Source organism: Hordeum vulgare, chromosome 2H, assembly GCF_904849725.1.
Source record: "Hordeum vulgare subsp. vulgare chromosome 2H, MorexV3_pseudomolecules_assembly, whole genome shotgun sequence".
Classification (NCBI taxonomy): Eukaryota; Viridiplantae; Streptophyta; class Magnoliopsida; order Poales; family Poaceae; genus Hordeum; species Hordeum vulgare.
The window spans coordinates 616,611,546-616,624,131 of record NC_058519.1 but is presented as its reverse complement, the minus strand read 5'-3'; the positions used below and the strand labels follow the sequence as shown (position 1 = coordinate 616,624,131).

The window sequence follows — 12,586 nt, the reverse complement described above, 5'->3', positions numbered from 1 at the left end:
GGTCAGATTATATAAACTGTAAACCAGCTTTTAAATTGTACAATGACATGTTTGCCCTCTGTTTACAAGGAAAAATAGGAAAGTGACGGTGGCACTGCGTAATTCTCTTGAAGTTTACAAGGGTAACACGTCATTTGTAATCCATAATCTCATTTTAGCTGGGGTGGAGCAGTTTATGAGATTATAATAATCTGATCATCTAGTTTATAAAATCTACAATATAAACTGTCCTGTTTGAAAATACAATAGATTACAAAAACTAGATTATATAATCTGGATGGTTCCAAACAGAGCCTTAGTCAGTCATGGGACTAAGACGTATCAAGCACCCTCTAAGGTAAACCAGTCGGTGTGAGCCGGGTGCCACATCAGTGGATTTGTGATACCCTTGGTGACTGTTTGCCTGGTAATTAAAGCACTATAAATATTTTCTCAATAGACTTGGCCAAACTTTATAAAGCTTGATTTTCGGAAAAATTGTACACACTGTACTCCATTGTTCAGCGAATAAAGAAGCCACCACCCATTCACACCCGGAAGAAGCAGCAAACCTGTGAGCACGTGGGCCCCACAGGGTGACGACGTAGTACACCCATTACCAAAATCATCGCCTCCTGTTCGTCGAGTCTCTCCCGAGTCCTGCCCTGCCCGTCTCTTCTCTCCCACCCCGCCCCCACCCCACCCCCCACCCTGTGTGCAAGGAAGGCCCAATATTTGGTACTGCGATTTCCCTTCCGCTTAGCTATTCCGGTCTCGCTGTTCTTCTTTGTGCGTCGTAGAAGGTGCAGATTTCTCCTTGTGCCGCTCGGGGGGCTGAACAGGCCGTCCCCGCCTTCGATTTGCTGTGCGATTTACAGTCTTACAGATAAACTCACTTCTTTCGCCAATGCTGTTCCCAGAGGGTCAAAGATAATCCCCATGGGCCATGGATTTGCCTCCGATCTCTGTTTCTTTTGGTTGGTTATAATTTATAAAGGCGACCCTTTTCCACAGGGTCGAGGGGAGCGTCTGTTCGTGTTTGAGCCTCGCTCTAACTTTGTGAAATTTACCCGCGCAAGTTGTGTTCTTTTTGGAGGTTTGGAAGTAAACTATATTTCCTGAACTTCCTTTTTTTTCCTTGCAAAAAACCCTATTTTTATTTTTTATTTTGGGATGCCTGTCTGAAACAGAAGGTTCAGATCTTGCGACTTTTTTGTTGTTGTTTTCTTCTTGTTTCGAACGTTAAAGAAAATGTTTCTGTTTGGAGGTTTGGGAGAAACATTTCCCCCTAAACTTAATGTTTTTTCCCTGCAAAACCTGAACTTTTGATTTTGGGGATGCTTGTCTGAAAGAACAGGTTTAGATCTTGCGACTCTTTTTGGTTTCTTCTTGTTTCGAAAGTTGGAGAAAATGTTTTATCTTTTATTATGGGTTTCTTCTGGGTGGGCAACTACGTTTTCGGTTTTGTGGAGTGCTAATTGCATAAGTCCCTTCACTCACCTGATTATCGTTTCCCTTTGCAGAGTACATACTCGTTTGAAGGACAGTGGTGCTGGTTCTTGCCATCTCGGTGGTGCTCCATTTGCTAAGGTTAGGTCTTCTCTGCGTGTTCTTGGATCTGGTCAGTGTATCTGCCGCATCACTTGCTGTGGATTTTTTTCTCCGATTCTGGAGCGTCGTGTTAGGTTGTAGCCCAAATAACTAATCCCACCTTGCAATTGTTTTGATCTACAATGTTGATGCCATGCCTACATTTGTGAACACCATATGACATTTACTCCTCTATTAACTAGTACTCCCTCCGTCCGGAATTACTTGTCGCACAAATTGATAAAAATGAATGTATCTAGAGCTGACATACATCTAGATACATCCATTCCTATGACAAGTATTTTCAGACCGAGGGAGTATTTCCACAAGGTGGTAAAACAGAGAAGCACACATCGTAATCAATCCTAGTCTCTTATCAGCAGCATCTGTTTTCTGAATGTTTTTAAGAACATAAAGCATGAGCTAAACACAATAATGAGCATGCAAAGGGAGATAAGTTTATGGACCTTTATGTAACCTTGATGAAATTCAGGAACTGGATACCAAATAAAAAGTGTGTGTCTTATGCTTATTGTCCATCCCATTACTATGTTCGGTAGTGCCAAAACGATCCTTTTTTCTACATAATCACCTGAATTTTAACTCATGGAAGCACCGCTAGGCACAAACTGTCAGATAAAAGCTATAGCTAACCACCACAACAACAATAGTACTAGTAGTATAAATTGTATGATATGGTGTGGAACGGTGCACATGGTGTAAACTGACTATGCTGTGATACTCTGCTGGCTACTGAACCTGCAGACTTTATGGGTGACGGCAGAGCAATGGCCCGCGCTGGATCATTGGTTTCAAAGCTTGAGTCGAAGATATGCTATCACAGGGATGCAACCCTCGAGTACATGGAAACAAAGGCTGTGGTTAATGAAGTTATAGAAGAAAAGGAGAAGCTCCAGCATGATTATTATGGTCTGTAATCTCTTTCACATGGTTCAAGTTCTATTTCTAAATTAGTTTTCTTAGGACCCTGATGACACTCGTGTCCATTGGAATGTGTCACAACACATTTTTGGTAAGCTTCATCATCGGCGTGCATCTATTTCAGTCTTGGACCATTTTAGTGCTAAAATATCAGTTTTGATGTGAAAATGTCATGGTAACTGGGGACATTTTGGCAGCACTGAAAGACAAACTTGAGGAGGCAAACAAAATGATTGTGGAAGTAAACAAGGAGCTTGCAGCAGGAAACGAGGAGACCTCTGCAAATAAAAAAGAGCTGGAGCTTTTAAAGAAGAAGCTTCAAGACTGGGAAGCTAAGAAAAATCAACCTGAGCTATGTGCTTCTGAGCTTGTCCAAGTTAGTCAGGTAATCACACCCCTGAACCTATAGTGCTGACCCTTGCTTGAAAACGAAACACATTAGTTTTGCAGTGTTATCTGTTCATTATGTTTCCTACTTTTGTTATCTGTTCATCGTATTGCCATGCAACTTAACACCTGAGAAGTTATATATCTTTTGTTGTAGTCTATATCCATGCAGAAATGAAAAAACTTCAGTCTATGTAACTTGGTAGTTTCCTTTCTGTTTATTGTTTGTCCTTAGTGGACCATGTCTTGCTTATAGAAGTTTCGGTACGAAGCAGGTGCAGACAAGACCAGTGAGGCAACTGGAAGTGCCATCTGAAGGACCTCCGGGAAATGATGCCGACATGGTGGAAGGGAGTCATGCGCGCATGCTGGTAAACAACCTCATTGTTGGCCAAGCCTCAGTTGTTCCACCAAGCAGAGATGATGTCATGGTGGCCCTGCGTGAACATCTGATCAAGGTTTGCTTACAGTCATGAAATATTTGTACAGATATATGTAGATAGATATTGCACTGTTTATAGACATGGTAGCCGATGTGACATACCAGTCGTTGTCCCAGAAATTCCTTGAAATCGATAAATACGGCGGGCGGATGATCGGGATAAAGGAAATGGGCAAACTGAATGTGAAGGCATTCGAGATTGCTTGCGCTGAGAAGATACGTACCACAAAAGTCGCTGATGCATCAAGTAAGCTATACTCACTGTGGCAGAAGCGGATCACTGACGTGAGCTGGAATCCCTTCAACACGATCACGGTTGAGGGCAATCATCAGGTATGTCAGCTTACAGTTATGGAAAGCTTCTTGGTATCTGACTAGTTGTGGTTGACCAATTATCGACATTAAAAGATCATGTGCTGCTGCATCATCAGGAGGTTCTCAATGTCAATGATGATAAGCTGCAAGAACTGAAGAAGGAATGGGGAGAAGGCCCCCACAAAGCTGTCGTCGATGCGCTGATGGAGATGAAAGAGTACAACTGCCTAGGCGACAGGAGCATCGTCTATGAGCTATGGAACTACAATGAGGGCAGGAAAGCCACCCTAATGGAGTGTACGGAGTACATGGGTGATCGTGTGCAAGAACTCACAGTGGTCAAGCGCAGGAAGACTCGCAGGTACATGTAGCTGCTTCTCTGTAGTAAGTTTTCCATATATATAGGAACATGTCATGATAATTTGTGGGAGTCTGTCAGAAACATTTTTGACTTTAACGACGATAGCATCTGAATGGCAGCTGCATGCATGCGTTACTTTGCTTCTGGTTCAGCCATATTCTTGTGTTTTTGGTCACCTCTTAGGCATTTACTTGATCTTTTTGTTTGTTTTGCGGGAGGGCATTTACTTGATCTTTAATCATCTGAAAGCCTATCATTTTCTCTAGATTCTATTCTTTTGTACCATTTGATTTGTGAATGCTTGCCTCATCAGAACATCAGCCTATGTGGCACATGAGTCTTTGGTACCCACTGTAGAAATCTCAAGGTACATGTTTGTGTGATTCAGGCAGGCAAGAATAAGGCCTGACCATGAAACATCAGATCATTGTTTTTTCTTTTCTTTCCAGTAACAGTTTCCTTTTACAGTAATGAAAGCCTGCTGTGCTTCTAGTTCAACCATACCCATATGCTTGTGTTTAATCACCTGTGAGGCATTTAGTTTAATCATCTGAGAGTCTTTCAGTTTCTCTAGATGCTATTCTTCTGCCTATCATTTGATTTGTGAATGCTCGCTGCATCAGAGCATCAGCCTATACGGCACATGAATCTTTGATACCCACTGTAGGAATCTCAAGGTAAATATTTGTGTGGTGCATCCATGAAACATCAGATCATTGAAACAACGAACAACTCCACACCGAGTTCTTGCATTGCCCTGTCATGGTTTTCTGTTCTTTTTTATTTCCAGAAATAGTTTCCTCTTACAACAATGAAAGCTTGCTTGGTCTAAATAAAAGTTCCCTTATAAACAAGAAAGGAGGATCAAAGTCCTTTGTAAGCAAACTCTGCTACTGAAATCCCCAAAAGCATCTTACTTGTACTGATCGTTGCGCTCCCTTGTGTTATCATGCAGGTAGATTTGATGGCACCTGTAGGATGCACCAGCAAGGAAAGAGGTTGCCATATCCCCTTGGTGGTTAAAGTAGTACTCCGTAGTAAAAACTGTTATGAGCGTGTGCTTTGAATAATTAATTAATCTGACTGTACCAATTAGAGAGGGGGGACGGGGGGACTATGAGAGCAAGCCCTTCTCACGTTGTTGGACCAATTTCGATGTTGTCGGATCAAGCTGTAGCTTATGACTATCTGCAGTTTGTACTGTTCTACCTTGTACTTACTCTATCTACCATCTACTACTAGTAACAAATTAGCTGCTACTCTGATATTTGTCATTCAGGTATGGAAAAGAGAGCAAGTTAAGTGTGCTAGGATGCTTAGGTTATCAACTCAAAAATATTACTCCCTCCGTTCCTAAATATAAGTCTTTCTAAAGGTTTTACTAGTGGACTATATACGGATGTATGTAGACTTATTTAAAAGTGTATATTCATTCATTTTGCTCTGTATGTAGATCCCTAGTGCAATTTCTTAAAAGACTTATATTTAGGAACGGAGGGAGTAGTACTGAATTGCATGCACCAACATGGTTGTCACCATTATGTTTCATTTGAATTGTATGAGGTGTTTGTCTTTGATTGGCATAAGCCCTGTTTGTTTTTACCCTCGCTGCTTGCTTTGGTTGAAGTGCAACTGTATTTTACATAGTACGTATAAGCGTACAAAAGCTGGACAAGACGGACGTATATTTTTACAAAAATCGGCAGGGAAAATCAAGCAATTGTCTGAAAAGGAGGAATGAGAAGAGGTGATGATGCCTGGGATTAATCATCATTGTCATGATTGATTCCCATGGCCAGTGCTTGACGAAGCCACAGGGTCTCTCGATGCCTAGGATCTTGTTTCTGATCGGTCTGATTTGATGTGCTCCCGTTTGCATCAGCGTGAGATTTTTTGCGGTTTAAGACGCCAAACCATGGAGATTAGCGTTTGTTTATCTTCTTCATTCATTCATTCATTCATCACTATGTGGCGGATAGGAACAGGCAAGCCGCGTCCGCGTGGAGCCCAATCCAAATCTGACCGGGCCCGCGCTCACACGCCCAGCCCACCCGGCCCACCAACACGACGAAAAACGACTACCCGCAGCCCACCCGGCCCACCAACACGACGAAAAACGACTACCCCCAGCCCAGCATCAACATCGCCCAGAAACTCAGGTTCAGGGTTTCCTCCTTCCAATTCTTCACGCCATCGCACAGATAAAAATCGTCAATTTCTTCCCTGCCTCCGCCGCCGCCGCCGCCGCCGCCGCCTCCTCCTCCCTTCTTCTCCAGACGAAGCGCCGCGGTGTTGTTGCCGGGCGTGTCCTCGGGGGAACCACGGCCCTGCCTGCGCCGGCGCTCACTCGGACGGCTCCTGCGCCGCGCCTCCGGTGGCCGCTTCTTCCTCGACTCCGGCACAAGGTAAAGCCACTCGGCCCCTCTCCCCTGCTTTCCCTTATTATGCTCCGTGCGCACACGGCCGTTCGAGCCGTGGCGGCGGCTCGGCATGTGCGGCGTTCTGCGACCCTACAGGTTTCGCACCGCACACCAAGCATGCGTATGCACTATTTGTAAGAACACAGAATCCTTGTAGCACTTGCTGGCCATTGGGCCAAATAAATGGTTTGCTGTCGATTAAGTACATGGTTCCCTTTTTGCCAAGTGTTGCGTTTTCCCAGAAACGGTCGCCCGCATACAAATGTTCTCTGTTATGTCATGAATCCAGATGTATGGGTGCTTCATTGGAGCCTACAGCAATGTGAATTCTTGATCTGTGATGCCAACATTTGTGCTCCTCGTTATTCTGTTATGATAATTAGTGTCACTGTTTTGGTAGATTTTGCCCTTAAGTGCTGAAGCCCCAGCGTCTCACGCCATGGCGAAGAAGAGGAAGCGCAGCTCCGATGCTACTGCCCCTGCTGCCATAGAGAAGCCTGATGACTCTGCACCAGAGCGGCCGGAACGCACCCTCTTCGGGTTCAAGGACTCGGCCGCCGAGCCTGCTTCTAAGGACGAAGGGCCGTTCTTCCGGAACAAGGAGAAGGTGCTCATTACGTGCTCCCGCCGCATCATCTACAGGTGAGCGCGCTGCCCTCCCTGCTTGGAGTTCTGTGTTGGTGGTTGTTGGCCCGATGCTTTTGTGGCTGGCGTTAAGTATTCTGCGGATTGAATTGGTGTGTGCATAGGTACCGGCATCTGATGCAGAACGTGGTGTCGCTGCTGCCACATGCCAAGAAGGACAGCAAGGTTGAGTCCAAGCAGAGCAAGGGCAGTGCGCTGAATGAGCTGGTCGAGCTCAGGAGCTGCTCCAGCTGCCTCTTTTTTGAGGTATTACACACGAATACTGTGTCCGCTGCTTGCTTGCTTGATGGTAATAGTTTACCTTTGATTAGCTCAAGGTCGCCTACTTTGATAGGAGAACTACATAATAGGAAGTTAGGAACATTAAAGATTACTAATTCATACTGCATTTAACATGGAATAGGTTGTCCTTTCTGGTGAGACATCAACTTCAAATTTAGCTCTGATCCGTATCATTGTGCTGGTGTAAAATTTACTGAGATTTATAATCCACACTGTCTGTTTCACAATGTTTACGAGCTGTTGACTCCACGTTGTTGTTTTCCTGTCAGTGTGACATCACTCCAAAATTAGACAATTTGAGTATGTACTAGAGTTGCTAATTCTTATATTGAAGAATCTTCTGCATGTATATTTCAGTGCAGAAAACAGAAAGATCTTTACCTTTGGATGGTCAAGTCTCCTGCAGGGCCATCTGTGAAATTTCTAGTCAATGCTGGTATACTCTCGCGCCAATAGTAGTTATCCAGTTGTTTTACTATGCACTGGATTATATAATGCATGCATTTTTATCGTGATAACTCTCATCTACTAAAGCCCAACCATCTTGTAACATTTACGTGCAGTTCACACTATGGAAGAACTGAAGCTCACCGGCAACCATCTGAAAGGGTCCCGTCCTTTGCTAACCTTTTCTTCAAACTTTGACCAGCAGCCTCACTGGAAGCTATTGAAGGAAATGATAACACAAGTACGTGATGGTTTGACTTGTTACATGACTTTGTGCACGTGTTATCAGCATTTTTCAACAAAGCTTACATTGACCTGTATTAATCTTGTCTCCTTTTTGTTTCTGTTTTTGCAATATCAATTTATTCTTATTTACTTGGTGCCAAAAGAGGTTAAACTTGATTTTCAATTCATGTTTATGATCGAACAATATTTGTACGCTGTAGTTATAGACTAGCATGTAGGTATGATGCATCCACTATTGGTCTTTTGTCATGGTTATAATATAAGCCTTTGAAGGAAGGATTCACCTTTAATAACTCAGGTTATATTCTAAGGCCATGTTCAAAGCTAGGTGCTTATAAAAACAAACCATTTTTCCTTAGCCCCCAGTGCTTATTTTGCATAGCAGAGGTGATAATATATTTCGATAGGGTCAAATTAGTAATCCTATGGAGACATGCTCTTCTTTTAATGGAAGAACCTCAGAGCTAACTCATTGCCCATTCTGTACCTGCAGATTTTTGCTACACCAAAAGATCATCGGAAGGCGAAACCTTTTCATGATCATGTGTTTGTCTTCTCCATTGTGGATGACCACATTTGGTTCAGAAATTATCAGGTGATGTATTGGTCTTTTGAATTTTGATTTAGATGAACTCTACCAGGTTATTAGCGCCATTTGAATTTTAATAAATGATATACTTGACAGATATCTGTACCCCACAATGAGATTGACAAAGTTGATAAAGGAGGCCTAGATAAAATGACACTTGTTGAGGTAAAGTAGACTGAGCTTATATCTTGATAATTTGTTATGCCTTGTGGTTCTGGTTACTAATCAGTTTTTTGATTAAATTTCTGTGTGTAGGTTGGCCCCAGGTTCTGTTTGAATCCAATCAAAATATTTGGTGGTAGTTTTGGTGGCCCCACATTGTTTGAGAACCCATTCTATGTGTCTCCCAACCAGGTATTGCTTTCATCAGTTCATGTATAGAAAACATCTTTGTAATGAAAATCTGGGTTCACCTCCCATCATCTAGGAATAGTTATATTATGCATTTCTTTTGTTTCTTTGGTTGAAACAGAAGTTGACTGAGGAAACCAACAAGTTGAATAATCTGTAGTGCCATGATATTTTTTCAGCAGCGCTGAGCTTTATTACGTCATGTTTGCACCAGTGGAATGGAACATTCAATGCATGTCATCCATTCATTATATTTCTTATTACAGATACACTCCTTGTACATTACTGCTCCGTTCTATTCTTGTTTTGTTGTACCTAAGTAACTCATTGCAAACTTAAAATGGATTAGTGCCATGCATAGTCTGGTGTCTTGTTGTGGGTTCTGGTTAAAAATGTTTACTGCTCATGTGTTAACCAGGATTTTGATGATATCCTGTATTTTGTTCAGTTGCAAAAAAATGATTTTTGCAATGTTCATATTTATGCCTTTGCATCTACTGATCCACATCTGTTTTTTTGTTGTTGATTTGGAGCAGATCCGCGCACTAGAGAAGAGGAAGAAGGCAGGCAAGTACGCCAAGAAGGTGAAGGCGAAGGTGAGGAGGAAGATGCACGAGATGGAGAACACCCTGGAGCCTGATGAGTTTGCTGATCTCTGGAAAGGGGAAGACTAGCAAAGCTAGTGCGGGCGCAGCAGTGACTGTACCAATGAATTCGATCGGCGAACTGATGCATGCTGGCCATCGCCAAGCACTGAATTTTGCGTTCTTGTATGACAATCAAAGCATATTTTCACTATGTAAAACAACTGGATTCCGTTCTTGCTCGTATCCATATCGCCTTGCTACTGGCTGTGTGTATCCATATCGTATCCTTGTCTTTTGTTGCAAGCAAATGAGCAAAGCCTCGGTAAAAACTATTGATACGATCTCATGTCATTTTCCCCTTGGATCTGTTGGCAGGAGTAATATATATCCCCCTTAGATGTTTGCTGTGGCATTTTGTTGGAATACTGTGTTTTTCGGATACTCTGGTTTGTAAAATGCTTGTCTAAACATGACCTGAATTCTAAGTCTCCAACAAACAGGATGTGGGGATGATATTCAGAAGAAAAATGAAAGAAAAAGAGAATGCTATTAGGACACCATCCACTACTGTAATTTGAGCTTTGGTTGGCCATGAGCACAACCAACGTGTCAGGCGGGCAAAACGGCCTCGCCGCCCGCGCGCGCCGCGCACACGCAGCATTCTCCTTGTGCCGCGGCGCGCCGGCCGTCGAGGTAGTGCTGGTAGACGTAGGAGAGGAACCCCCAGAAGGCCATGAGCATGGCGACGGCCTTGATCCCGGTCATCCGGTCCCCGAACAGCACCACGGCGAACACCGGCACCAGCGGCAGCGACACGGTGCCCGTCACGTTGGCGAACAGCGACGACACCCTGGTGATGAGCCGCAGCGACGCCACCGACATGGCCTGCCACGATACGGCCGTTCCTGCCAGCGTCGCCACGTACCTCGCCCTCCCGTCCTCGAACGCCGACATCTCCCCCGGGATCGTCTTCCACTCCCCCGACGCCAGCAGCCCGCACACCGCCACCGCCGCCGCCACGAGGTTGGTGCACATCTGCACCCGCAGCACCCACCGGAACGTCCTCCCGCCGACCGCCCTCTCGAAGGTGACCTCGAAGAGCGACAGGATGAGCGCGAACACCGCGGAGGCCGCCAGCGTGAGCACGAAGCCCAGCATGTACTTGCCCCGCGGCAGGTCGGCGGCGGAGGTGCCGTCGGAGGAGGAGCCGACGCCGAGCAGCGCCGCCGCGAAGGTGAGCACGACGACGGAGTTGGCGATCAGCGCCGTGAAGCGCTGCGCGTTGATGAGGCGCGAGGTGACGGAGTTGAAGGCCAGCTGCGTGGCGGCGACGAGCGCGAAGGTGGAGACGGGCAGGTACTGCAGCGCGTACGAGTACATGAGGTTGTCGAAGCCGATGAGGGTGCCGAGCCCGAGGTAGATGGGCACCATCTTGGCCGCCGCCGGCCGCGGCTCGCCGACGGGGTCGGCCGGGGTGAGGAGCAGGAGGACGGCCAGCAGGGGCGAGCCGCCCGACTGCGTGAGCGTCGCCATCCACTTGCTGTTGCCGCCCGAGTTGTAGTAGTAGCGGCCGAGGAGGGTGGCCACGGTCTGCCCGCAGAGCACGACGAGCATGTCCAGCAGCACCATCAGCCACCACCTGACGCCGCGTGCCCCCGGCCGTCGGCGCTCGGCGGCCTTCGGCCCCGCGCCGTTCTCGCCATGGCCGGACTCTTCTTGCTCTGGAATGCTAGCTTTGTGGACAGAAAAGGTAACGTTTCGTAAGTGCATCTGTAAAGCCCAGTTCATTTTTTGTAGAAGAAACTGAAAGTTTGCTTCGCTCTTTTGTTGTACTCAACCAAGCATCATGCATGAGCCATGACTGCACGAGCATGGCCGCGAACGTACTCTACGGGTGCTAGACTACAACTGAATACGTACTGTGTGTAGCCCAGGTCTGCGTGTTTCTACTCTGCTTCAGTTCCAAGTCCCAACTACTGAATTTATGTATTTGTTTGCAAGAAACAACTTGTGAATCCAATCACAGGAAGATAAGATCACTGGTGTGAATGTATTTATATATTTATTTCCACTCTCCAATGATTTGCTTGTCTCCAATCAATTTACTACACATGAATGCTGGACTTCCATGACGACCCTTCTTTCCCTGCCGGTCCATTTTGTTCAGAAAAAACGACCGCCTTTTCAAGATCAGCTGCGAGAACTTGGAACGTGCGCGCAGCCAGGTAACACATCAAGAAAACAGCCATCGGGGCTGATGGAAACCACTGATACACGCATAAAATCACGCCTCAGGAACGCGAGCAGAGAAAGATTACCTCTGATCTGGAGCTGGATTTCTTGAGGACTCGACATGTTGCTCCAAGAGCAGAATGAGATCGATGGTGTCTGTTTCTGCTCGCCCTTTCGTCTCCTGTTGTTCTTCACACCGGCACCTTGCTGAGAACTGCGAGTGCTACGAGCAATGGAAACCCGGCCCTCTTAGCAGCATATATATATATATTGACCAGGCCACCGAATTGTTTCGAATGGTTTGATGCCAGTGAGCGCGCAACATCTATTTTCACCATGATTGGCTACGATGGTGGACCCCACGCCTACAGGATAAACAACTTCTTTGGTCTACATGTGTGGAAGTCATGGCCCCACATCTCACTTAAACCTGTCATGCACCGTACAGATGATGCATATGATTGAGGTGCATTAGTTCCAGACTACACCTAGGCTACACCTTCAAGAAGGAATCATCGCACGTGCGTTGATAATGACGAGTGCTTCTGTTGACATGGGTGTCGATACAAAATCCCACCCTCTTGTCGAAGAGAGGACATCGAGGTCTAATGCAAGTGTCATCGTTCTCACTCCTATGTAAGAGAGCGACTCTGGCTTCACTGCAACCAAACTTCAACGGGTGCCCCTTCCGCAACAACCGCACAAAGCCTGCATGAAACTGTGCCTAACAGTGGACCGTCATCAATAGGATTCAACTTCGACTTTGAAGCC

General features: G+C 45.6%; 3 protein-coding genes across 3 annotated transcripts; 2 read left to right on the top strand and 1 right to left on the bottom strand.

Moving 5' to 3' along the window:
• The first annotated feature begins 546 nt into the window (after nucleotides 1-546).
• On the top strand, nucleotides 547-5,326 carry LOC123427866 (protein INVOLVED IN DE NOVO 2-like). The gene is made up of 8 exons (XM_045112001.1): nucleotides 547-717; nucleotides 1,503-1,569; nucleotides 2,335-2,499; nucleotides 2,709-2,896; nucleotides 3,174-3,356; nucleotides 3,458-3,673; nucleotides 3,772-4,016; nucleotides 4,972-5,326. Exons 3-8 carry the CDS (start codon nucleotides 2,340-2,342, stop codon nucleotides 4,973-4,975), a joined length of 996 nt encoding a protein of 331 aa, XP_044967936.1. The 5' UTR covers nucleotides 547-717; nucleotides 1,503-1,569; nucleotides 2,335-2,339; the 3' UTR covers nucleotides 4,976-5,326.
• Nucleotides 5,327-6,163: 837 nt separating this feature from the next.
• Nucleotides 6,164-9,984, top strand: LOC123427864 (ribosome biogenesis protein BRX1 homolog 2-like). Its single transcript, XM_045111999.1, has 9 exons — nucleotides 6,164-6,421; nucleotides 6,837-7,078; nucleotides 7,186-7,327; nucleotides 7,721-7,799; nucleotides 7,927-8,051; nucleotides 8,550-8,651; nucleotides 8,742-8,810; nucleotides 8,901-8,999; nucleotides 9,533-9,984. Exons 2-9 carry the CDS (start codon nucleotides 6,876-6,878, stop codon nucleotides 9,668-9,670), a joined length of 957 nt encoding a protein of 318 aa, XP_044967934.1. The 5' UTR covers nucleotides 6,164-6,421; nucleotides 6,837-6,875; the 3' UTR covers nucleotides 9,671-9,984.
• On the bottom strand, nucleotides 9,866-11,218 carry LOC123427865 (probable purine permease 11). The gene has a single exon (XM_045112000.1). It carries the CDS (start codon nucleotides 11,210-11,212, stop codon nucleotides 10,193-10,195), a length of 1,020 nt encoding a protein of 339 aa, XP_044967935.1. The 5' UTR covers nucleotides 11,213-11,218; the 3' UTR covers nucleotides 9,866-10,192.
• Between the last annotated feature and the right edge of the window lie 1,368 nt (nucleotides 11,219-12,586).

What these genes read in the sequence shown, in the direction of transcription:
- LOC123427866 (XM_045112001.1), top strand. Translation starts at nt 2,340, where the DNA reads ATGGGTGACGGCAGAGCAATGGCCCGCGCTGGATCATTGGTTTCAAAG. An exon ending in AGCTTGTCCAAGTTAGTCAG is followed by an intron (nt 2,897 to 3,173) that starts GTAATCACACCC and finishes GGTACGAAGCAG; the next exon opens with GTGCAGACAAGACCAGTGAG. An exon ending in TGCGTGAACATCTGATCAAG is followed by an intron (nt 3,357 to 3,457) that starts GTTTGCTTACAG and finishes TCGTTGTCCCAG; the next exon opens with AAATTCCTTGAAATCGATAA.
- LOC123427864 (XM_045111999.1), top strand. Translation starts at nt 6,876, where the DNA reads ATGGCGAAGAAGAGGAAGCGCAGCTCCGATGCTACTGCCCCTGCTGCC. An exon ending in TCCCGCCGCATCATCTACAG is followed by an intron (nt 7,079 to 7,185) that starts GTGAGCGCGCTG and finishes GTGTGTGCATAG; the next exon opens with GTACCGGCATCTGATGCAGA. An exon ending in TGAAGGAAATGATAACACAA is followed by an intron (nt 8,052 to 8,549) that starts GTACGTGATGGT and finishes CTGTACCTGCAG; the next exon opens with ATTTTTGCTACACCAAAAGA.
- LOC123427865 (XM_045112000.1), bottom strand. Translation starts at nt 11,212, where the DNA reads ATGGTGCTGCTGGACATGCTCGTCGTGCTCTGCGGGCAGACCGTGGCC.